This window comes from Ursus arctos, unplaced genomic scaffold, assembly GCF_023065955.2.
Source record: "Ursus arctos isolate Adak ecotype North America unplaced genomic scaffold, UrsArc2.0 scaffold_8, whole genome shotgun sequence".
In the NCBI taxonomy this organism is placed as follows: domain Eukaryota; kingdom Metazoa; phylum Chordata; class Mammalia; order Carnivora; family Ursidae; genus Ursus; species Ursus arctos.
In genome coordinates, this window is record NW_026623100.1 from 47,679,550 (window position 1) to 47,702,897 (window position 23,348).

Consider the following 23,348-nt stretch of genomic DNA (forward strand, 5'->3'; position numbering starts at 1 on the left):
CCAAGCAGAGCAGAAGTCTCTGAACCCCACTTCAACCAACATTCTATCGGTCAGAGCTAGGCACCGGCCAGCCCAGATTCAATGTGGCTGGGGACTACCCCAGAGTGTGAATATGGGGAAGTGTGAATCACTGGGGCTTTGTCATAATCCACCACTACGTCCAAGTAACAGGTAGGAAGCAAGAGGAAGAACAATGCCCCACGCCAGATGCACTTGCCCCTTGGGCTCACCTTTGACAAATTTCTCTGCAGCCCGGGAACTTCTTCTGAGCCAGATATAGGGCTGGGTCATGTGACTACCCTCAGCTGCAAGGAATTCTGGGAACCTAAATATTTTAACCTGAGCACATTGCAATCTCCTACAAAACCTCGATTTTCAGGAAGGAAGAAGGGGAGAATGGCTCTTGAGGAGTCATGAAGGATGACTAGCAGAGTGTTCCATGGAAGCTTTGCAGGGGTGAGGAGGAAATAATGGCCGCTGAGCATCTTTGTGGTGAGAAACCATGCGTGGCACTTTACACAGGTCCCCTCAGAAGAAAATGGCAGATCTGGTTTTGTAGGTCAGGGGTGGGGCCCAAATGTGCATGTCTAACAAGCGTCCCAGAGATGCTGAGGCTGCAGAAGGAAAACCACATTTTGAATGGCCCGGAACTGGGGTACACCGAGGAAACAAGCAACCTCAAGATCTCAGAGGGTTAAATGACAAAGGCTTGTTTCTTACTCATGCTACATGTCCACTGTGCGTTGCTCTGCTGGAGACCAGGCCAGAGGGAAAGATGTCATGACAAAGCACCAGCTGGCTCTTACAGGCATTCAAGTTGGATGGCCATGACCGACATCAGGAGGGGAAGAGAAGCTGTATGGGAGAACAATACTGCAGATTACCACAGGCTTCACCAAAGGGGTGGATTTGACCTGATTAGGCTCTGAGGGAGGAACCACCTATAGAGAAGGTGGGGAGAACTTTCCAGGTGGAGCAAACGCCAGAAGTAACTACCATTGATGGAACACCGGTTATGTGCCAGAAGCTTTCAGATTGTTTCCTACTTGGCCCTCACAAGAACCTGAGATATTTTTGGTCCTTTTTATAAACGAGGAGACTGAGGGTCTGACATCAGCTGAGCTGCTTGCTGAAGGTCACAGGGCCCAAAAGTAGGAGCCCAGGAAAGCAAACCCAATGCCCAGGGCTTTCTCTCCCAGGCCCCAGTGGACAAGTGGAGGCATGTGTCTGTGTAGGGTGTTTGCAGGAGGGTCTGTATGCTGCCGTTTCCCTGGAAATGGTCCCAACATCTAGAGGATGGGTTTTGTTTTTTCAAGGAGGAGGGATCATGAACAGATTGCAATTTTTATTATGGTAAAATAAACATAACATAAAACTTAACATTTTACCGTAAGTCTACAGTTCAATGGCATTAAGCACATTCACATTGTCAAGCAACTATTGCCACCATCTGTCTCCAGAACTTCTTCATCTTGCAAAACTGGAACTGTCCCTGTTGGACACTAACTCCGCATTCTCCCTCCCTCCCTGCCCCTGGAAGCCACCATTCGACTTTGGCTGTAGGAACTTGTTCTTGTGTGTCCGGTGTATCTCAGGGCAATGCGTCAATGACCATCCACGTGGTAGCATTATTGAAACATTCCTTTATACGGCTGAATTATATTCCATTGCATGTATGTACCCCATTTTTACCCCTTCACCCACTGATGGAGGTTTGGGTATTGTGACAAACGCTGCTATGCCCATGGGTGTGCAAACACCTCTTCCAGTCCCTGCTTTGAATTCTTTTGTGTATGTATCCAGAAGTGGGACAGCTGGATCCAGAGGAATTTTTAACATACAGGACTTTATATGGGTCGGAGGTACGGGCGGGCTTTGCTGGGGTCCAGAGAAAATGCTGCACTCCAGCACGTAGGAAGATGGCAACCCCCACCAGGCAACCCCGGCCCCCTCACTGCACCCCTGCAAGATGTCCTACTTAGGGCCTGCTGTGAGGGGAGGGGGACCCCCCACCCCACCCCACCCCACCCCACCCAGGAGCAGGAAGGCTCTCTGCCTTGTTATTTAACTGTCTCGCAGGCACAGAGATCTTGCCCCCGAGGAGTCTGGAAGCTCTGGAGGGAGAACAGCCATTAACCCCTCTGGGTCTCCCCTTCCCTCATCTATCAAACCAAGGCCGTGCTATTGACCCGCTACCTCGCAGGTTGTCAGGAGGTTCCAGTGAACACACGGATGTGAGGGACGCGGGGTGGTGGCTGCCTGCGGTAGGCCCGCCACCCCGCCCAGGCTGCCCTCCAGGCTCCCCTCTTGGTGGGTCAAACAGGGGCACTGCAGGGGTGACGTCCGGGAAGGCAGAGGGGTCTCTGGGGCCATTTCAATAAGGCCAGAAGAGCCCTAGGGCTGAGAGAGCTGAAAGGAGGGCAGCAGAGGTAAAACACTCCCTGGAGGCAGTTCTGGGGCAGTGGTTCTTGAACTGGAGCAGGATGGGGAAGCCCGGGCGCTTGTGGACACAGAGGCGGGCCCGCCCGCAAGCTTCGGATTCGGGAAGTCTGGGGTGGGGCCTGAGAAGCTGCATCTCTACCAGTTCTTGGGCACGATGGTACTGCTGGTCTGGGACCTCACTTTGAGAGCCAGCACTCTAGAAAATGCTCATTTTGAGGACCACGGACACACGAGTCTTTCCCTCCCTCCCACCCCGTTCCTTCCCACTTTCCCTCCCTTTCTGGTTTCCTTCTTTCCTGGTCCCACATTTAGTATTAGAGTGCAGAATCTGGGCTGGGCTGACCAGATGGCCGTTGGCTGCCGAGAGCCGCAGGCCTGTGGTGTGACCGGGTGTGGTGGAGTCAGGGTGAGTCAGGTCGCCGGTAGAGGGAAAATACCGTGTTCCAGGCCACGGGCCAGGGCGGCCTTCCAGGCTCTATAAGAGCGCAGGGCACTGTGCAAAGCCTGGACAGCCTTCCTCTGGGGTCGGGTGGTCCCCAGGCAGCAGGACGCTGGGTGAGGAGCTGGTCGGTGGGACGGGCAGCTGATAGAGGGCTGTACCAGGCCCACGAGCCCGTCGCCAAGGCGCTCACCCAGGCCAGGCCTTCAGAAGCAGGGCTGGAAGGCAAGCCTGGAAGCACAGGGAGTAGGGGCAGAAGTCCTGTGGGCACTGGGAGCAGCCAGCCCTCAGCCTTTAAGATGGCCAAGCTGTCAAATTTTCCCTTTGAAAGCTCCAACATCCTGTGTCCCACCCGTGACCCATGGTGAGCCCTGCAGTCCACCCTCCCCTGGGCTCATCCATCAGGCTTCTGTGGACTTTCTCTCCCCTCCCTGACCTGGGTCTCATTCCTCAGAGCCCCCGTTGCTATTTTTAAGAAGATTACCTGATGAATGGAACTGAAGACGTGTCACCCTCTGCCATCAGAACCGGATGAAATTGCCAGGGGCGCCCCGTGCAAAGGCGCATCTCCAGGAGGGACACCAGCCCCGGGCGTCTGCATCGGGATCTGATCGGACTCTGGGGCCCTGCTGTCACATTCTCCAGATCTATTTCTTCAACCATGAAATGGGGCCAATGGGCCGCGCGCGGCAGGACTGAGGGAATCACGTGAGACAGTATCGCAGAGGTCCTTTGTAACCGGTACGGGTCTCCTCTGCAGGGAAGAGTCAGCCTGGAGGTTCTGAGAGGCCAGGTGTAAGGCGAAATAGGTCAGGCCCTCACCACATCTCACACTCTTCAAGAGACACCTCTATGTTTATTGGGGCCATCGAGTGGGGTTCTTAGTTCTTTAGGGTGGCTGCTCATCATTTATTTGTTCCAGTTTCGGCTCTTGTGAGCTGCCAGCCCCCCCCCCCAGCTAGGATGGCCTCCCCCAAGCAGTTCCATCTGGACCTCCGGGAGGCACACTCGAGAAGCATCCCTTGGCCTGGGGTGGCATTTGGTGCCCCACGTCTACCTGCCATACTGCACGTAGGCAGCGTCTGATGGGAACACCCCTGCCTCAGGGTCCGAGCGGAGGGGGGATGCACAGTGAGGAGACTGGGAGCCCAGACTCTGGGGCCAGTCACCCGACTTCCAATCCTCATTCCTCGTTGGCTGTGTCCGTGGACAAGTTACCATGGAAGAAGCTAACGACACTCTCATGGGGTCGTCAGGGGGGCTGGTGAATTAAGGCCCCTGAAGGAGTTGCCCGTTGCCTGCGCTTGGCGAGCTCCAGCAGGGTGCACGTCCAGGCCTGTGACGGAGCTGAGAGGCCGTGTAGGAGCACAGGGCTGTGTGTGCTCTGTTCCCGACTTCCGGTGACTTTCTGCTCTTACCGCGGTCCCTCCGGCACTGTGGAGACTCTGTCCCAGGCGTAGTGTTCTCGTGAGTCTTCCTTTCAATCTGTGGATCTCAGAAGATGCCCCAGCTGCCTCAACTAAAATCTAGGGGTGAGCCACGGGCAGCTAGCCCCCTTACCCACGGTGTGGGTTCTGCACTCAACTCTTGGACTGTATTATCCATTAATTTTGGGGGAAGTATTTAATGCAGATGACAAAAGGTTATCTATAATAAGTAAGAGTTCCTTAGAATTGACAGTGAAGGTCAACAGAAACAAACCAATAGAAAAATGGGCAAAGCATACAAATAGATAATTCTTAGAAGTGCAAATCAGAATAAGCAACAAACATGAAAAGCAGCTCAGAACTGTAATAGAGAATTGCAAATTAAAGTAGCAATGAGATGCCACTGTTTACCTATCAGGATGACTACAACTTAAATGGTTCCCTTTCGTAAAAGAAACACTATCCCCTCCATACATGCGTCTGTGGCAGGGTTTCTCAACTTTGCTACTTGGGCCCAGATAATTCTTCACTGCAGGGGGCTGTCCCGTGTGTTATAGGCTGCGTAGTAACATCCCAGCCTCTACCCACTCAGTGACAGCCGCCGCCCCTCCCCTCCACCCGACTCCAGTCTTGACAACCAAACATGTCTCCAGACATTGCTAAATGTCCCGGGGGCAAAACTGCCTCCGGTTGGGACCCGCTGGGGATATAGGTACACATTTATAGCCGAATATGATTTTATGAACACTTATTTAATTGTAATCACTATTTTACAGCTAAGGAAACTGAGGCACAGGGATGCCAAGTAACCTCTGAGGGTCACACTGTCAGTTTAGGACCCATGATGTGAGGAGGAGTCTGATTTCAGAGCTCAGCCTCTCACCGGAAGTGCAGCCACACTGCTCAGCCACATTCTTGAGGTTTGCCTGGTTGAACGTATGTAGGACTTCATGTTTCTAGGCGATAATCATGGAGTTTTTACTGTGGTCCAGCTGAGGCCTGTGGTGTCTGATACTGTCACCTGTGAGTGACAACAGGGCCGGGAGGCCAGTCCAGAAAGTAGCATCCAGCAGAGCCAGCTGACCCCCTGAGCAAGGCTGACCGCAACTGGCAGGGAAAGATCTAGGGCAAGCAGCATTGGGCTTGACACACACAGTGGCCTCTCCTATATTTACGGGGGAAGGTGGAGCAGCTGGGGTGCGAGTGGGCACATGAGGAGCGGGTAGTGATGACTGGACTCCCGATTCTTTCTCAGTTTCGTGCCCTTCTGTGCTCTTCACTTTCCTCCCCACTCTGCCGTCTCCCCAAAGCCCTGCTGTAGCCGGCTGGGTGGGCCACGGTCCTACCTGGACTGGAGGGATAGTATGTGGGGGTGCATGTCACTTGAGGGGCTCTTCAACCTTTGACCAGGTCACAATGAGGCTGTTTCCAGTTGGCTTGTCTGTTAGGGCACTAGGCCGTGAGCTCTCTGAGGGCAGGGCCGGTGTGTTTCCTCCATCTCTACATGCCTGGTGCAGCAGGTCAGGTGGGTGCAGGCTGGGGGAGGAGGGGCACAATCAGGAAGTTCAGGTTGGCACGTGCCTTCCGGGCCCCTGAGCCCAAAGCCCTCGGTTTCCAGAGTCACTCAAGGGGAGTCACCTGAACAGCCAAGGTGAGCTGAGGACCTCAGCCCTGTTCGCTGTAACCGGGTTCTGGCCTTTCCCTGGGCCTGAGAACCACCCTGAGCTGTAAGGAGTTCTGGGCCGAACGGAGCTCCCTGATTACCACTCACGGAGTGGGGAGGGCATGCTGCTTAGAGCTGGAGGGGCAGTCCTCACGGAAGGCCTTCACTGTGGACACGGCAACTTCTCCAGGAGTTTCTTGCAGGAAATACTCGCTGGTCAAGCATCCCCTCTGCCCGCCCCTGCAGGTGTGCTGCAGGCAGGGCTCCCACGTTGAACAAGCCGCCTTCCTCATGTGCCAGGCCGGGGGGCGGCTGCGGGCCTCCTTTGATTGCCACCCTATTGTTGCAGACATCTATCACGGCCCCATAACAGCTTTATCACACATGTACATACACACTCCTACCTTTGAGGGCAGAGATCACATCTTAAGATCTTAGTGGGGAAACTGGTACCAAGGACTCACTCCTTGTGAAGTCATCCCACAGATAGAAGGTGAGTGACTTGCACAATTTAGGGCGTATTCTAAGTCGGTTGTTCTCAAACTGCTGCACATTAGACTCCTGGAGATCTTCCAATGTGTAGGCCGCACCCCAGGCCAGTTAAGTCAGAATCTCTGGGACAGTCCCCTGGAATCAGTTTTTCAAAAAGCTTTCCAGGTGGACCCAATGCACAGACTTGAGAACCTCCATTCTAAGTGGATGTTGGCCAAAAGGGGGGCTTGATGGCATAGGAATTAAACCATTTTTGACCATAGCTACTTTGGTGGTTGCAACTGATGAGCCCTGTGTAAACGAGGCAGGAGAGAGAAAATGGCAGCAGCGCTGGGAGACCTGTGGGGGCCCAGCAATCCCGTCACCTGAACTGCACGGCCTCAGGCACAGACCGCCACTACCCGCCCCACCCTGCCCCGCTCAGAAGTCTGCAGGACTGTCATGCCACCAGTCTTTAAGAACCAGTCTTTCCTATTTTGGGAGCATTTTCTAGACTCCTACAGCCCCCAATTCAATTGTCAACTCAAAGGTTTAAGATGGGCAAGCAACAGAGAGACACTTAAGTGGTTCCAAAGTCTGCTTAAGTGGTTCCTAAGTCTTCGGTGCAGACCACCTAAGTGCCCCAACATCTGATTTAGACACTACCTAAGTCAAATCACGACGGCTGCCGGAGAGAACGAAAGAGGAAATGACAAGTATCGGCAAGGGGATGGGGAAATCGGAACTCTTGTGCGCTGTTGGTGGGAATGTAAAATGGTACAGACACTGTGGAAAATAGTATGGCAGCTTCTCAAAACATGGAAAATAGAACTGCCATATGATCCAACAATCCCACTTCTGGGTCTAAACCCCAAAGAACTGGAAGCAGGGTCTCGAAGAGATTTGTACACCCATGTTCACAGCAGCATTATTCACAAGAGCCAAGAGGTAAAAGCAACCCAAGTGTCCATCGACGGATGGATGGATAAACAAAACAAACACACAGTGGAATATTACTCAGCCTTCAACAGCAAGGGAATTCAGACACATGCCACAGCACTGATGAACATCGACATTACGTCAAGGAAAATAAGCCAATCACGAAAGGGCGAATACTCCATCATTCCACTTACCGGAGGCAGGAGTCAAATGCAGAGACAGCAGGAAAGATGGAGGTGGCTGCCAGGGGCAAGTGGTCACCAGAGGAACAGAGGAGTCAGTGTTTGATGGCGACAGATTCCGTTTTGCAAGATGAAGGGCTCTGTGGCTGGATGATGGTGCTGGTTATGTAACAATGTAACTACTTCATGCCACTGAATTACAGACTTAAAAACAGTTACGGGGGTAATTTTTATGTTATTTCACCAAAATTGAAACAAAACCACCCACGGCCTAGAGAACTGGGAGGGGCATACAGGAAGGAGCCAACTTTTCACAGAAGCGGTTTATCAGAGTTATGGATTGAAAGAGCCCTGACAGGGCCAGGGAGGGCCAGGAAGAACCTTCTTATGTTTTGTACATCTGTTTGGGGACAAGGTCAGTGGAGGGAAAAGAAAGTTAAGATCCAAGCTGGGAACAGGACAAAGCACTTCACCCACCCCTCAGTTTTCTTCCTGGTTCAGATGGAAAATGTCAAAGACTCACAAGGGGGTGCTTGCGGGAATGCGGGTAGTTTTTTGTGAGAACCCGAAAAAGAAAGATTAAAAAGAAGCAAAGTTATAAACAAGTGAGTAGCTAGGATACTGACACACGAAGGGGCGAGGCAGGGACATCCAAGGCCAGTGGCTGGCTCCGGCACCTCAGGGCTCTGAAAGAACTCGCAGCCTCCATGAAGTTTGTGAACCCCACCCGACGATCACTCTCCATTCTACTTTGATTAAAAAACGACCATGCACCTTGACCTATCCTCTTCATCAGATTTGGCTCGGACCAAATCATCCAAAACACCACAAGCGCCCCCAGAGCATTTACAGCACGCAGCACATTCTGAAGAACATGCCATCTTAAACAGCCCAGGAGGCCCCCCCAAGGACGTTCCCGACAGACAGAACCAGTGAGGTGAGCACGTGATGCCAGAAGGGGAGCCCGGGGATTCCTGGCTCGCCATGACGAGCAAGCTCTGGAATGTCTGCTTACAAAGCAGGTGTATCCTGGCAGAGAAACACATGGAAAACAGAGGTGCCCAGGAAACGCACGGACAGATCGGGGAGGAAGGTCAGGGGGTCATCACCTCCCCTCCCCACACGGGTCAGGAGTCTAACTTCAGTGGCAGTGTCCATACCCTGTCTCTATTCTGGGCCTGCTCCTTCCCCTTTGTACCTTCGGCGCCTGAGTGGGGCTGAGCCACGGAATTTACCCCTTACCCCCCGAGCCGTGGGGCCATGCAACCACATGCTCCTTTGTCCGGCGGGTTACCTTGTGATCTCCTGAGGAACCATCTCCCACAGTTCTAGTAGAAGTGGGAATTATCGAGTCGTAAATTGGCCCACTACCCCAAGAACACACACCTTAAGCCTGTGGCACAGGACTCCACTGTGACCTTCTTCCCGTGCCCCTCAGAAGCCATGCTATTCCTCTGTACCAAGCCCTCGTTAGCTATTGCTGGCGCTTTCCCCACCGTGGGCACAGGAGGCAGAGGGTGGTTCTGTCACGTGTCTGGAGGGAGCAGCGTGGTCATTCGCCCCAAGCAAGGCCTCCCTTCCCACCTGACGCACACAGGTCCTTCCCACTGGCTTCTACTCTCCTGGCCATGGGGCCAGAAGCTGGCTCAGGAAAGGGGACACAGGAGGGGCTGTGCTCTCCCCCACATCCTGACAGGAACAGAAGGGACCCAAGACGTGACTGCGCTGAGAAATCTCAGCTCTGGACTCTCAGATCAGAAATGCAGAAACCACAAACCAAAGGAAAAAACAAAAACCGAAGTCTTTTTAATTTTTTTTCCCTCCCAATAGCTAATTCCAGTGATGTTTATTACTCAGCCTGAGTTGGAATAACATTAGACAAAAATAGAAATAGCCTCTGGTTTTACAAAGCCTTTGTACAAGTCCTCTGATTTTCTATTCATGCCAGGGTCCCCTGCTGTGGTGCCAGAGGTCAAGGGAGGCTGGACAGCCCAGATGAAGCAGGGCCCGCAAAGAGGGCCGTGGGCCTCAATGCCGAGAGCAGAGCCGGGGAAGATAAGCCAGGCAACTTGTTCAAACAGTCCGGCTGGTGACTCAGGGTTGTCTGTGGGCCTGAGCTGATGGGGCCCTGCCCCGGGTACAGAGGTTGGATGGGTGGGGGTACGGGCTTGGCCCAGGCAAAGAGCCCTGGGTGGACACTCTGTGGGAACTCTGCCCCTAGGGACTGGCACAGCTGGGAGGAGCAGGCCGTGGGGCAACAGGCTCCAGGTTCCCACTCAAGAGCCCCCAGGAATCCTGCCTGAAGTCACTGGCTCCTCACAGCAATAGGACCTCACCTCCTTACTTCAGAGGTGCCACACAGGGGAAGGGCTGGCCACCTGAGAGGGACTCGGGGGACTCCGTGAAGCTGGCTCATATCCTGAGATGGGGAAGGCCAAGGAACGCTGCCACTTTCCGGCTGAAGCTGGTCCCGCCCAGAAGCCAGCTGCTTTCATGGACCCCCAGCATCACTGCCGTGCCCAGCACAACGACCCTGAACCACCTTGGACTCTGCTCTCCTGGGCCTCTCATGTGACAGGCAGGCAGGCCAGGCCCTCCCCCAGGTCCTCCTGGCTGTCCTCCAGGCCGGGCAGATGGTACGTGGCAGCCACTATCTCAGGGGCTGCTTGAGCTCGAACAGGCCTGTCCCGCCCCTGACGACTTTCCCGACCACGAGGCAGGCGGAAGGGGATCTCAGCTCATCGTGCGATCCTGGGAGACACAAGAACTCTTGTTAGGCGGCTGAGGGAGAAGTTGGGGTGATGTGAGGGGATAGAGGGGGCTCAACAGAGGTTGGGCAGATGGGGCATCTTGGAGGCCAGCAGGAGGCCCTGAGTCCCGGAAGCTGAGGAGGTTATGTGAGGCAGCACTGCTTACAGAAAGAAAGGAAGGCCCTTCTCCCTTTCCTTCAAAAGGGCAGAGGTAGCTTTCCCATCTACTGCCCACCCTCCCCAGCTGCTTCCTCAGTGAGATTCCAAGATCTCACTTGTGTGGAAGGCATGTGGAAAGGTGCCCAGGGGACAACGCTGTTTGCCCAGAGCAGACTTAGGAGAGGGAAGGCCAGAGGCACTTGCCCATGCACTGACCCATCATGGTGGCCTGCTTCAGAAACTGGAAGCTGGTTTCAAATGTCATCTGCTGCAGAGGGGAGGAGTTTGATCGGATCCCAAAGCGATTCAATGGCTTGTAAACGCCCTCGAAGCACATATAGTCGGCGACCAGTGAGAGATGGCGGGGGTCAACCGCAATGCCTGTCACATTGGCAGCAACACCAGGAAGGATTATGCAATGACAAGGGGACCGTTGGAACAGTGTCACCTGACACAAGCCAGCACATAGGCTCAGATGTCAGACCCCCAGGCTCCACTTCCAGCTCAGTTACCTATTCCCAGCCTTGGCTGGGCAGTTCCCCCTCATCCCTGGACACTATCGGTACAGCCCACTCTCCGCTTCTATCCACCAGCCCAGGAAACAGACTCCAGACTTGCAGGAGATGAGAACCTAACAGCACTGTTTCACTTGGGAGCTCAACCCTTGAAGGCAGGCTGGGGCCACGTCCCCAGGCAGGAGCTTCCTCAGAGGCCAGATGAGAAACAGGTCGGGCCGGGTGGGAGAGGAGCCCTCAGTGATGGGACTGAAACCTGTCCTCCCAGGTCACTGTCAGGGTCTCCCACAGGCCACATGCTCACTGCACCCACATTTTGGCTCCTACAGAGCTGGCCTGCCACGCCGGGATCTTCTGAGCGCTCTCCATGGCCCCTCTTACCGTACACAGCAAACACGTCCCTGATCTCCTTCTCAATCACCCGCAGCGCAGCCTCGATGCCGTAGGTGCTGGCCATGGCGTGGATGTCGTTGGAGTAGAGGCGGCGCAAGTCCAGAACCTAGGGAAGAAGGAGGGGTGAGTGGGAGGAGTGGCCTCCTGCTCCCGTCTGTTGACATGACCCCCCCGGGCCGAGCTCGCTCCTTGTCTGGTAGTCAAGCACAGCCGACGATGACGAAGTGGCCCAGAGGTGGCCCAGGATCAACGAAGGGGAACAGTGCAGGCAGAGCTGCGGGTGGCCAGGCCCCAAGGTCTGTCTCGCTGTCACCACCAGAGCTCAGAGATAACTTGGTACCCGCTTCAGGCCAACAGGAAGAAAGAGATTTCCTTGTTTAACAGACAGACATGTTTCCTGGAATTGAGCTTCCTTTGGGAGGTGAAAGAAGTTCTCCAGCAGACACTTAAATCCCTCTCCAGGGCACAAGGGGCAGTGACGGGGCAGCTCCATGGGGGAAAGCTGGACCTCATCAGGGGCCTGAGGCTCCAGCTCAGCAATTCTGGGGGCCCTAAGGTGGCTCTGCAGTAAGGCAGGTCATCCCCACAGGACACGGTGGAGACCCCGGCCTTGTTTAAACAAACGCCGCGATCATGACAAGAGTTCACCCTGCCGGGGGCTGACTCCCCGGAGATACAAGCCCACCCAGCTCTGTCTTCAGACAGGCATCCGGGCAGCAGGGACCTTTGCAAGGCAGCTGTTGTGGGAGAAGTGTTCCAGGAAGGGAGAGCTTCGTCAGCTGGGTGCAGACCTGGGAGGGTGGGGTACAGGGGTCCCAGCACCTCAGTATTCTCTGGGGAAACCTTTGTGCCCAGGGGTTGAGAGCAACTCAAAAGGTTCGGGAGATCCAATGAAGTGGGAGCACGAAGCAGGAGGAGCAGGCGGGGCACAGCATACTGGGCGGCTGGTCTGGGCCACCTCTGCTCCCAGGGCCTCCTTTACCAGATGGAATGCGCAGCTCCCAAGCCAGTAACTCGGCCACTACTTACAAATCGCCTTTGGGGAGGTTTTAATTTCAAGGAAAAAAAATTTATAGCCACATTAGTTTGAGAAACCCTAGGTTAGATAACGTTAAGCAGGCTTCTGTACCGCAAGTCTTAACTAGGCTAACGCTCACGGTGGATTGCAAAAAGAGGGCCCGGGGATCGTGGCTGGGGCCTCACCTCCCCATGGCCAGGCCCTGAGAGAGCGTGAGGACCTCGCTCTCAGGCAGCAGACAATGTGGAGAGGGGACATGTACCTCAGCATATTTGAACAGCTCCGGCAGATTGATTCCTTCCGTGTTTAAGACAAGCTCCTTCTCGTTCTTCTTGTTGGTGGTTTCATTCAGGAGGCACCTTGTGATGCCCTTGGTCGCGTAGACGACGGCACTCTGGGCCAGGGACATTACCAGGGAGCTCATGTCAAAGTTAATCTTCATCAGAGGGAGCTTCACTGTCACCTGCAAGAGGAGGGAGGTTTGTGCCAGGGGAGGGGACTACCCCTAGCCCCCAGGAGGAGGCAGAGGCCCCCCGAACTGGTTTCCCGGGTGACGCCTTCGAAGCTTGCTTAGCAAACACCTTGGCTGGGGACAGGTGGCCCTGCTGGGGAAGGCTGGGTCTGCACACGTGAACGCTGGGTGGCCTAACGGACCACACAGAGCAGCCATCTCCAGTCACCCAAAGGTGACACCTTCACAGACACTGCTGAAAATCACATCTGTTCAACAGTGCCCTTCATAACCTTTCGATCACACGAAGTGTCACAACTGCCGTTTCGTGTGGGTAACCTGCTCAACGAGTCTTATCTACGTTGCCATTTGGGAACCACTGGACTGGATCAAAGCAAAGGACAAAAACATCAGTCCGCGTGTAGCTGCGCAGGCGTCCTCACCAGCCAGCCTTTAAGGGAACCCCCAAGCTGGTGCCTAGAGGCCGTGAGTGTGAAGAACTGGCGCACTCCCGCTGGCTCCCCAACAACTCTGAGGCACGTCAACTCGGTAGCGCCGACGATGAAATGTGGCGAGATGCTTAAAAATACCCCCAGGGCCCGGCCATCAAACTCACATAGTCAGAAAGACTCAGAAAGAACAGGCCCACAAGCGGTTTGAGTCAAATGAGGAGGGCAGCCATGTGGGGCAGAGGGCTCCTTTAAGGGATCTGGCATTATGAAGAGACCGCAACCCACTGCCACAGGCCCCGCAAGCCACCTGGCTGATGCAGGGAGGGCCTCAGCAGCAGGCCCCTCGCCGGGGCTCTGCCTGGGTCGCGAGCGGCACTGACCTGGCACCACAGGCTCTCCTCGGAGTCGTACTGGTAGTCCTCTATGAACGGGTGCGACTCGCGCACGGCCTGCACCCGGCGCTCCACGGCCTCGGCCCCCTGGGGCTCCCCGCTGCGGGTGGACTTCCGGGGTTGGGTGAGGGGGGCAGCTGGGGGCGAGTCCTCCTCGGGGCCTGAGTCCACCTCTTCATCCTGCTCCTTGCGAGCACCGTTCGCCGAGATGTGCCCTTCCTCCTGCACGTCCTCATCGTTGTTCTCCTCCTCCACCTCCTCCTCCTCGCTCTCGTAATCCACCTGGCAGGGCATGGGGGACAGTCTGTGTCACCTGGGCCCCCATCTGTCTGGACTTCGCCTGCAGAACAAGCACCCCTGCAGAGGCCTTATTTGACAGGCTGCACCCAGGTCCCTACTCCACCGGCCTGGGCTGCCTTCTCCTCTGTCCCGGCGGCCCCTCCCTGGCCAATGCCAGCCCCTCAGTCCCAACTCCCACCACCCTTCACCCTCCTCCAGCTCTCCCTTGCCTGTCCATTTCCTCAGCCCCTCTAAACTGCCCTTGGTCCTAGTAGCAGTCACAAGACTGGTTTCTTTTTTCTTTAAGATTTATTTATTTTAGAGAGAGAGTAAGCGAGCACAAGCAAGGGGAGGAGCAGAGGGAGAGAGAGAATCTCAAGCAGACTCCCCACTGAGCCAAAACCTAGTCCAGAAGCTTAAAGGACTGAGCCACCCAGGCGCCCCCATGAGACTGGTTTTAGTATATTTTCATTGTAAAAACACAAGGCAGCCGGACTTCACCTCCCTGCAAAAACCTCTGGGTCCCTGAACCTCATTCAATCCAGAGCCAAAGGGCAGCCCTGGGATGACCCCTACCCAATTCCTGCCCTGTGAACATCATCTTCTCCATCGAGACGTGTGCTAGGCAGGCCAGATTTGTTTCAAGGTTCCTAATGGGTTCCAGCATGGTAATAGAAGTGTGTCCTATGTGACAAGCGATTTTGCTGCAGGTGTGACAGAGGAGGGATGTGACCATAGCCCCTTCACCCTGGCCAGTCCCCTCACCTCCTCTTCTTGTTTCTCCTTGCGTTTGGCGTCAGAGGCATCAGCGTCTCCCTCCTCAGCTTCAGCGTCCACAATGGGCCCCTCCTCTTCCTCATCGCCTTCCTGTTCTCCCTGTGGTTTGGGGACACAGAGGAAAAAGACAGACTCCAGGGGCGCCTGGGTAGCGCAGTCGTTAAAGCGTCTGCCTTCGGCTCAGGGCGTGATCCCGGCGTACTGGGATCGAGTCCCACATCGGGCTCCTCCACTATGAGCCTGCTTCTTCCTCTCCCACTCCCCCTGCTGTGTTCCCTCTCTCGCTGGCTGTGTCTCTGTCACATAAATAAATAAAAAATCTTTAAAAAAAAAAAAAAAGACAGACTCCAAAACCCAGTGCTTGGTGAATCCATCTATCTACCCACCCATCCTCTTTTCTGCTCACCCAGCCACCCACCTGCCTGCCTACCTAACCATCCATTCATTTTACTTCCACCTGCCACCCATCTACCCACCCTTCCTCCTAGCCAACCCTTCCATCCAGTCCCTGCCCCGGGCCAGTCCTGCACTCCCTGCCTCCATCTCTTCAAGCTTCATTTTCACATGTATCACTTGCAAAATCCTGCATTTTAAAAAAATGTCAAAAAAGTGACAAGGCTTTCTAAGTCATCAAAATAAATGGTATAAGATATTGTTCCAAATATTTTTGTTGCAGGTCGAGATGAAGAGAGAGGACTGGCTTGGTGGACTATTGAGTATTTTAAAAACCAGACATTTACACCTTCTGACCTTGGCTCCTAATTTCTTATAGTCTTCTTCTGGGTGCCTTAAGGATAGACTGAGCAGCCTTTCAAAGACGGTCCATGCCCATCTGTGCTCGAGTTAGCCCACTGGGAGGCCTGCTGGGCCGCAGACCGAGTATTCTCTGTGGTCTCGGCCAGTCCCTCATTGTAGGGGTGAGCAGAAAGGCCCAGAGACAGGAGCTGACACAGCTGAGATCACAGAGCAAGGTGGGGGCAGTACCAAGTCTTCACTGTGTCCCCCCTCCCCCCGCCAGGCTGGCTGCATTGGCACAACTATTGCCATGTAGCCCTAAAGCTGCCGCTGGCTCAGCTGACGCTCGGGGACCTGCCCACACTGCCCCCGGGTCTCCTGGCAGATGAGGTATCATCATCCTGCATGATGCCTCCAATAGCTTTTCCCTGGCTCCTTTCTTTGTTATTCCTGGAGCCCAATTTCCTTGCCAGTACTCTGTGGGCCTCACTTCACCTGGCCCAGGGAAGTCAAAGGCAGGAGCACATGAAACGAGAGAAAAGCATTCAAAAGCCCAATGGGTACCAATACTTTGAGCCTATCCTCAGGATAAAAATCACTTATGGCGTGGTCCTTGAGAACACACAGATGGATGACCCTGGGCCCTCACCTAAGGCCAATCAGACCAGCTCCCCACTGTCGCTCTGTCAGCACGGCAGACAGATAAGGTACATGGGAAGAGGGCCCAAAACCAGGAAGGGGGTTGAGGAGTGCTGAAAACAATCGCAGAGTTTCCCAGGAGAGAAGACTAAGGCAGCAGCCACCCTATGGGCCTCCCAGCCCTGGGACCCTCCCCTGTGCTGGTCCCAGAGGGGCCCCGGGGGGACCCACTCACGCGATTCCTCTCCGACTCCCCAGAGTTGTCTAGATCCCGCTGGGTAGCTCTCCGAGTGTTAACGCTTCTGAAAGCTGAGGCTTTATTGTTCTTCTTTCTGAGGGATTCCATCAGAATTTTAAAGAACCTGAAACGAGAAAAAAGCCACGCGGGCCCTTTCAGTACCAGCAACTCTACTCTCCCCTCGCTGCGGGGGTAGGAAGTTCTGTCCGAGGGTCTCACAGCCATCAAAGGCCATGTCAGGGATTTACTCATGAGACAGAGATACAGCGTCTCCTCTCAGCTCACTTTTCACCCTCCTGCTGTTGCTGAAGGGCAGAGAGCACGTCGGAGAGAGCACCGCTCCACAGCCCACCAGGCCCGCCACTCCTCGGTGTGCGCCTTTCAGCATGACAGCCGCCTGAGCTTGAAGTCCCGCATCTGTAAAATGTGCGTCTGAATACGTGCCGTGCGGTCTTGTTCGAAGGCTCAGACGTGACCCCTGTCCGAGAACGGCCACAAGGCCTGGTGGAGTGGGTGGTCGGTAAGTGGAAGGTGCTAGCGTGGCTGTGGCTGGTGTCTGACGAGGACAGCAGACTCTAGGGCAGGAAAGGGAGGTCCAGGCCAGGACTAGGACTGTTCCCTGGCCTGTCCCCGCAGCATCTCCAGAAAGTGGCACAGCATCTCCAGAAAGGGCCTGACATCTATCTCCTTGGGGTGGGAGCCCCAACAATTTGATGGAAGAATTAAGATGTGCAAGAGTTCATTAGAGTTTTGAAGGCAAAGATGACTTACTTTGTGGCCATAAATCATGTCAACAGGTTGGAACCAAACCAATTGAAAAGAACCAACTTATAGCAGAGCCTAGGGGCCCTTTTCTGGCCCCTCACCTCTTCTTTCTGACTTCTCTATTTTTAAACTCCCTTAAGGCCTCACCCCGCCCCCCGCCCCCCTGCTTCTTTTTTTCACATAATCTTTTGCCTGTCTTCCTCTTCAGGCCAGAACAGCATGCCAAAATGGATTGCTTTTAATTATATTAAGTATCAGGTCCCTCAGCCAGCCAGCCAGCCATCCTGTACTATCTCAGTGCCCATAATGTGTGTATCATGTGCCCTGGGGGCAAAGCAAAGATGAAAATACAGAAAATACAGGAGCACAGTCTTAATTTAAGTAGGCAAGTCAAATATTTACTGTTTGGCTTATTAACAGCAAAAGACAACTGTTCTCCCTCCTCATTATTTTTTTAACTTTTTAAAATTGTGCATGGTTTTGCTGAGGTTACTGCCTTTGGCAGAAAAAAGTCTCCTCACCCACCAATCCAGGGAAGAGCCTGGTCACCGAGCACTGGGGGTGGGGACAAGGGCCAGATGAGGGAAGGCCAGGCTTGACCTGAAAAGATACAATCCAACTGAGAAGAGGGGGAGAAAGAGAAGTTCCTGGAAGGCCAGGCTCTGGTTCAAATCTGCATTCAGCCAGAGACCGGGGAGGAAGGTCCTGATTTCATCTACACGGTGGGACACTCCCATCCCGACCTGAGCCTACTGCATAGTGAGGAGAGGAAACAGGACAGACGGGGATGTGGAAGCCCTAGGCCTGCTGCTCCCTGCCCCCAACAGGAGCTGCTCGTCTCCTCCCACTGCTTCGGGGCTGCTGCTCTGATTCCTCAGAATCTCTAGGCCAGTAGCTTTGTGGCAGGCCCTCCAAGGCTCCTCCCCCCAGCCCTCCACAACTGGCCCCCACCCCCAAATACCCGTCTGCTCCCACCAGCCCTGGTGTACCCTCTGCCAGCAATTTCCCCAGCCCCTTCTCTACCTGTTGGAGCTGCACCCAACCCCTAAGCCGGGTCTAAGTGCAGATGGACGTCCCCAAGGAGATCTTCCCTAATCCCCCCTCGCTGGGAATCCCTTCTGCCTGGCCTGCCTCTTTTAGTGAACAAAACTGTTGGAGAACATGAGACAGGGTGAGGAAGCAGAATGAACCCTGACCAGTAAGTGGCATACACGTTACCAGTGTGCCAGAATCCTCTTGAGGGCGCAAACAGTTTGCCCTTCCGTGATTCTGCCAAGAGCAAGGGAACTGAAGGCCCACCATGGCTGCTCTGTGCAGGTTTTGCTGTGTGTCAGAATGTGGCAACCGAAAGGGAACGAGAAGGACAGGCTGCGGGGAAACCTCCCATCCCACATGAATAATTGCAAACAGAGAATATGACCCCTGGCTGTTTCCAAGAGTGCCTGGCAACAGCTGCACCACCTGCTGCTTGCGAAGTCAGGTCCACAGGAGCTGTAACTGCGCACAGCCAGCTTGGCCGTTTCACGGCTGGGGACGGGAGGCCAGAACTGAACACTCGACTCCTAGCTCGGTGCTCTCTCTACTTCACCGCCCCTGGCCCACCTTCCAGATGAGTTACACTAACATCCAAAGTGATAGATGGCGGTACGAATACTTAGAGAAACTTCAAGGCTTATACATCGCCGTCTAGAAGTGCCTCTGTGTTTCTTTTTCTTCTTCTCCATTCTATTGTCAAAACAGTGTCATGATCTAATAGCTGAGAGAAGAAAAGGGAAGGGAGGGAGGGAGGTAAGAGGAGGAGAGAAAGAAAAGGAAGTGGAGGAGGTGAGGGAAGGGAAGGGAGGAAGGAAGGAAGGGGGGCTGTCACTCTCTGGGAGCACACTGACATTTCCTTGTGGTCTGTGAGAGGCCTTACTGTGGCTGCTCTGGCGCCCAAGCCTGTCAAGGACAGTCCAAACCACACCCGGTCCACACATCGCTCCTTGTCTTGTGTTTGGCCCCGTCCACTCGAGCTGCAGAGTGGCTCCAAGAGCTCCTGCACATGCCTGTGTTTATCACAGCTTTTCAAGTGCACACGCAAATACAAACTACGAGCTGAAAAAGTACTTCACTTCTGGGAAGAAGCCAGGGCTGTCCCTCATTAAGAAACAATTTTTAAAAAGTGATGGATTTTTCAATTCCCTGAGATAATGTAAGTAAAACGAATTCTAAGCACAGCCTGGCACATGCCTCATGCGGACCTGCCTGCTCGGCAGACGAAAGCCCTAGGTGACTAGAAACGGGGCAGACCCTCCAACTCTGCCTGCTCTTGATAATTCTCAAGAGACCATGTGATCCTAATTCCCATTTCTCAGAAAAGGGCTGCCTGGCCAGCATAAACATGCCGCGCTCTTGGGAGTTCTGTTCCTCTACGTTAATTAATGAGCCGGCAGGCTGGAGACGCGTCTCCTATGACATGGCCCAGCATCACGAGAGCACTGGGTCTGCCTGGTAAAAGGAACCTTCTCCACCCAGGTGGACAGCAATGCACGTGTTCCCCAGGCTTCACCCAGGCTCAGGGAAACTGGGACAGGATCTGCCTGGAAGGGCCCCCTCCGGGGGGATGGGTTCACACCCAAGCTCACCTACCATAATACCCACTGTCCTGAACACCACAGGATTAGAGGGCTGGCCTGAAGCCGGCTCACATCTCCACGTGAGAGGGAAGCGGGCCAATGGCAGAGCAGCTGCTCTCTCCTGGCCACGCTGCATCCATACTCTTCTGTGGATGCGCGCCACTCAGTGAAGGCTGGGGGATGACCGAACGCAGTGGGCTCAGCCTCTACTCTGCCCCATTGCTTCTCTATTTCAGGGAGGCTCCGGGAGGGCCCGAGAGCTGGTCCATATCAGAGGCAGTGGTTGGTGGTCTGTGACCGAACCCTGCTGACAGATGCGATCTATTTGGGCCTTACCAAGTTTCTGAAAATGGACGAATTAGTTGCTGCTATTTAAAAATTAGGAGACTTATTTATAAAAGCAAAAGCAAGTAACCAAATAGCCAAAGACAGAAAAAAATCGGGGGGAGAGGCTTTGTTTTTTCTGAATCAGAAGATCTGGCCACCGTGACCCACATTCCTATCCCCCTGAGGCAGGTTCTGCACTCTCCAGCCTGCGGGGGCCTCCTGGCCTGCTTCACTGGCCTGTCACCTGCAGCCGCCTGAGTTGGTGCGGCGTGGTCGAGGGTCAGCTGGAGAGTCAGAAGTGCTTCGCTGGCTCTTCCTGGCTTACCCCAGCCCCGGTACGCCCAGCACCCTATTCCTGTGTACTCAGCATGGCGGCCTGCGCTTTTCAAACGGCCAGCAGTCACTCGCGCTTGAGAGAAGAAGGATGTTTGTTCTCCTTACTAGAAGGGAACCAGAATTTCTCTGTAGGAAGCTGCCGGGAACCCCAGCTATAGAATTGGGGTTTAAAAGCAGCATGCCATTGGCATACTGCCCATTATTCAACAGAATATAAATGTATTGCGAACTACACGATGCCGCCTGGAATGTCATGTCAAAAATCACGCCCTGTGAGCTGGTTCTGCCCTTACAGCCGCACCGCGGTGACAGGGCTCCATCCTCTTTCCGGTACACATACTTCCACACCTTAAAGCCTCCAGACCCGAGAGGACAAGACTTATCAACCAGACAGAAGAAAACTCTCAGGAGTGGTGTGTGGTTAATACACGAGCCAGATCAGGCCGGAGGTTCCAAACCGGGCCGCACGGCCTGCTGTGCTCCCCAGCATTGCCCCTGAAGGGCCCATTCAGACAAAGGCGCCCCATCTCCAGGAGGCCTGTGGTTTGGAGCACTCAAGGCCCATGATGGAGTCGAACCATAAATGTGGCCGGAGTCCTCACCTTGTTTCCACGAAGTGCAAGATGTCCTGGGGTCTCAGGCACTTCTCCTGCTGGTAATACGCATGTGGCAGGAACTGAAACCTCAACTGGTACACCTGAAACTTGTCCTGTTTGTCTCCGATACAGAAGGACTCCTGGACATCAATTTTCTCCAACACCTTGAACCAAGATGGACAGAGAGAACCCAACTTGCCTGAGTCCCAAGGGACTGTGCATGACAAGCGGGTTTGGGGAAATCCAAGGGTTTAAGGGGTCAGAGCAGGGGCCACAGACCAAACCCCAATCCCCAGAGAAACCCACGGAGCTCTGTGAATCCTTGGGGGACAGGGGCCTACAGCCGGTAGGTCACCTCCAGAGATGGCCCAAGGCTGCAGGCAGTGGACTCCGGCAGGGCTGGTAAGTTACCACAGGAAGCGTTTTTAAGGCACTCGCTAATGCTGCAGAAGGGATGATGACTTTTAAAGCTTACTGGTTCCTCCCTGCTCGGCACCTGGCAGAGAAAGCTTCTCCCTCATTTGGGAGCCCAGAGTCTGAACTGCCAGCAAATTCTGTTCTTCACAGAGGAAGATGCAGGAAAACGCCTCCACCCGGGGCATAGCCAGGTCCGAGAGACAATTACCTCCCCTAAGCACACTCTGGTGAGTTGCTTCTTCAGGCTTTTCACTCTCTTCAGAGCTTTCTTGGTGTTCAACACGGGCACGCTCATCATGGGCGTCTTGATGTTGGCACTCGCCACCATGAGAATCTCCCTCAGCCTGTCATAGAACAAGGGCACATCTAATCACAAGAGGTGCCCAGAGTCCCTATTTGTGCGAGGCCTTTCTTATCAAGATATTAGAGCTCTTCTGGGGTCTGAGAAGCCTGGGGATCTTGCAAGGAAACATGCCAGATCAGAAAGTCCCAGCTCTGGCCCCATGCGTGACAACAAGTGACCCTCCTGTCAGCTTACAGGACAGGCTAGTATTATTCGTGATTCCTATCACCTGGGCCGTGCCCACACTGGAGGCTTACTAGGAGCTCACGGAATGAGAGATGCAGGGATGGGTAACTAGCGTCTGCAGCGCTCCTACCCGGTGCAGGCACCTTGATGCCCCTGGCCTTGCCCGTGAGCTCTGTCAGCCCGCACGGCCCGCCTGCAAGGGGGGCCCTGGCCTCCTCCCTTCCACAGATCAAGGACCCTGAGGGTAGCGAAGCTGAGGAACCTAAGTCTCTCTGCCAGAAAGTGGCAGGGCCAGGTATTGAACGCAAGTGGGTCTCCCACTCTTTCCTCTTGCCCAGTGGCCATCATGCTGCTGTAGGTGAGTGCATTCACTGGAAGGGCCACTGTGGGGCACAGTCTATGTGAATGGTGCCCCCGGAGTTAGGCAACCAGGTGCATGGGGCTTGTTAATAACCTCCCGTTCCTGAGTCCTGACCCCAGGAGCGCAGCTTCACAAACATCCCAGGTAACCGATACAGGAGTTGGCAGAGGGATACACAGAGACTTTAAGAGGCCTGGGCACGGATCCAGCCATAGAAACCAGCTGGATTCCGGAAAGTCCAACCCTAATCCCCATTTTTGACGAGATCCCGCTTCCCTCCCTTCCATCCTTTCTCTCTCCCACTCCCCAGGAGTGAGCGTAGGACAGACCCCACCCTATGCACCCCTGTAGCCCCGCACCTCGGAATGCCCAGGGTGACGTTCATCTCGCCTCTGCCAGCAAAGTGGAAGGTGTTCAGGGTCATCTGTGTGGAGGGCTCCCCAATGCTCTGGGCAGCCAGCAGGCCCACGGCCTCACCCGGGTCACACAGCGAGCGCTGCCACTTCAGCTGCAGCAGGGTCCTCAACCTGAAATGGGGCAGGGGGTGGGGGGGCAGGGGTCAGGAGCGCAGACACCACCTCTGCCTGTTAGAAGCTGTCAACGCCACCCAAATCCAGCGTGTGCGGCACTATTAGCTCTCCCTCTTTCTGGGCTTGTTTTTCCTAGGCAAACGAGCCTTCTCAACCTTGAAATCCCTCTACTGACCCTGGGATGACCTAACTTACACAGTACAGATCCCAGCTGGGTGACTGAAGCTTTAGATTCCATGCTCGGACTACTCCTGTTTGCACTGAGGCTGTCAGGCGCCCACTCTGCTCCAGTCACCTCGAGCGCCCTCGCAGTGAGAATTTGAGCCTGCTGTTCACGTTTTCCTCGGTTAATTCTTTTTTCCCCACCTCCCACTGTACAAACTAGGAAGGGGTTCACTAAACAGTTATGGAGATATGGGGTCGGGGAGGAATGGGAGGTGTTTGTTTTCTTAATTGGTACAAACGGCTGCAGGCCACATGGGAAACGTGCATGCTATACAGCTTTGTGATT

The 23,348-nt window shown here is 54.5% G+C and overlaps 1 protein-coding gene across 1 annotated transcript in view; it reads right to left on the minus strand.

The window, feature by feature from the left end:
• Positions 1–1,330: 1,330 nt before the first annotated feature.
• The window catches only part of POLR1A (RNA polymerase I subunit A), an 86,550-nt gene continuing 64,532 nt past the window's right edge, over positions 1,331–23,348 (minus strand). The window contains exons 25-34 of the mRNA XM_026481395.4: positions 22,667–22,834; positions 21,626–21,761; positions 21,007–21,164; positions 16,359–16,485; positions 14,738–14,848; positions 13,682–13,975; positions 12,661–12,861; positions 11,369–11,486; positions 10,689–10,853; positions 1,331–10,314 (exon numbers count right to left, since the gene is read on the minus strand). Coding sequence (XP_026337180.2) covers positions 10,214–10,314; positions 10,689–10,853; positions 11,369–11,486; positions 12,661–12,861; positions 13,682–13,975; positions 14,738–14,848; positions 16,359–16,485; positions 21,007–21,164; positions 21,626–21,761; positions 22,667–22,834 — 1,579 coding nt within the window. The 3' untranslated portion in view covers positions 1,331–10,213. The remainder of the gene's footprint in view (positions 10,315–10,688; positions 10,854–11,368; positions 11,487–12,660; positions 12,862–13,681; positions 13,976–14,737; positions 14,849–16,358; positions 16,486–21,006; positions 21,165–21,625; positions 21,762–22,666; positions 22,835–23,348) is intronic.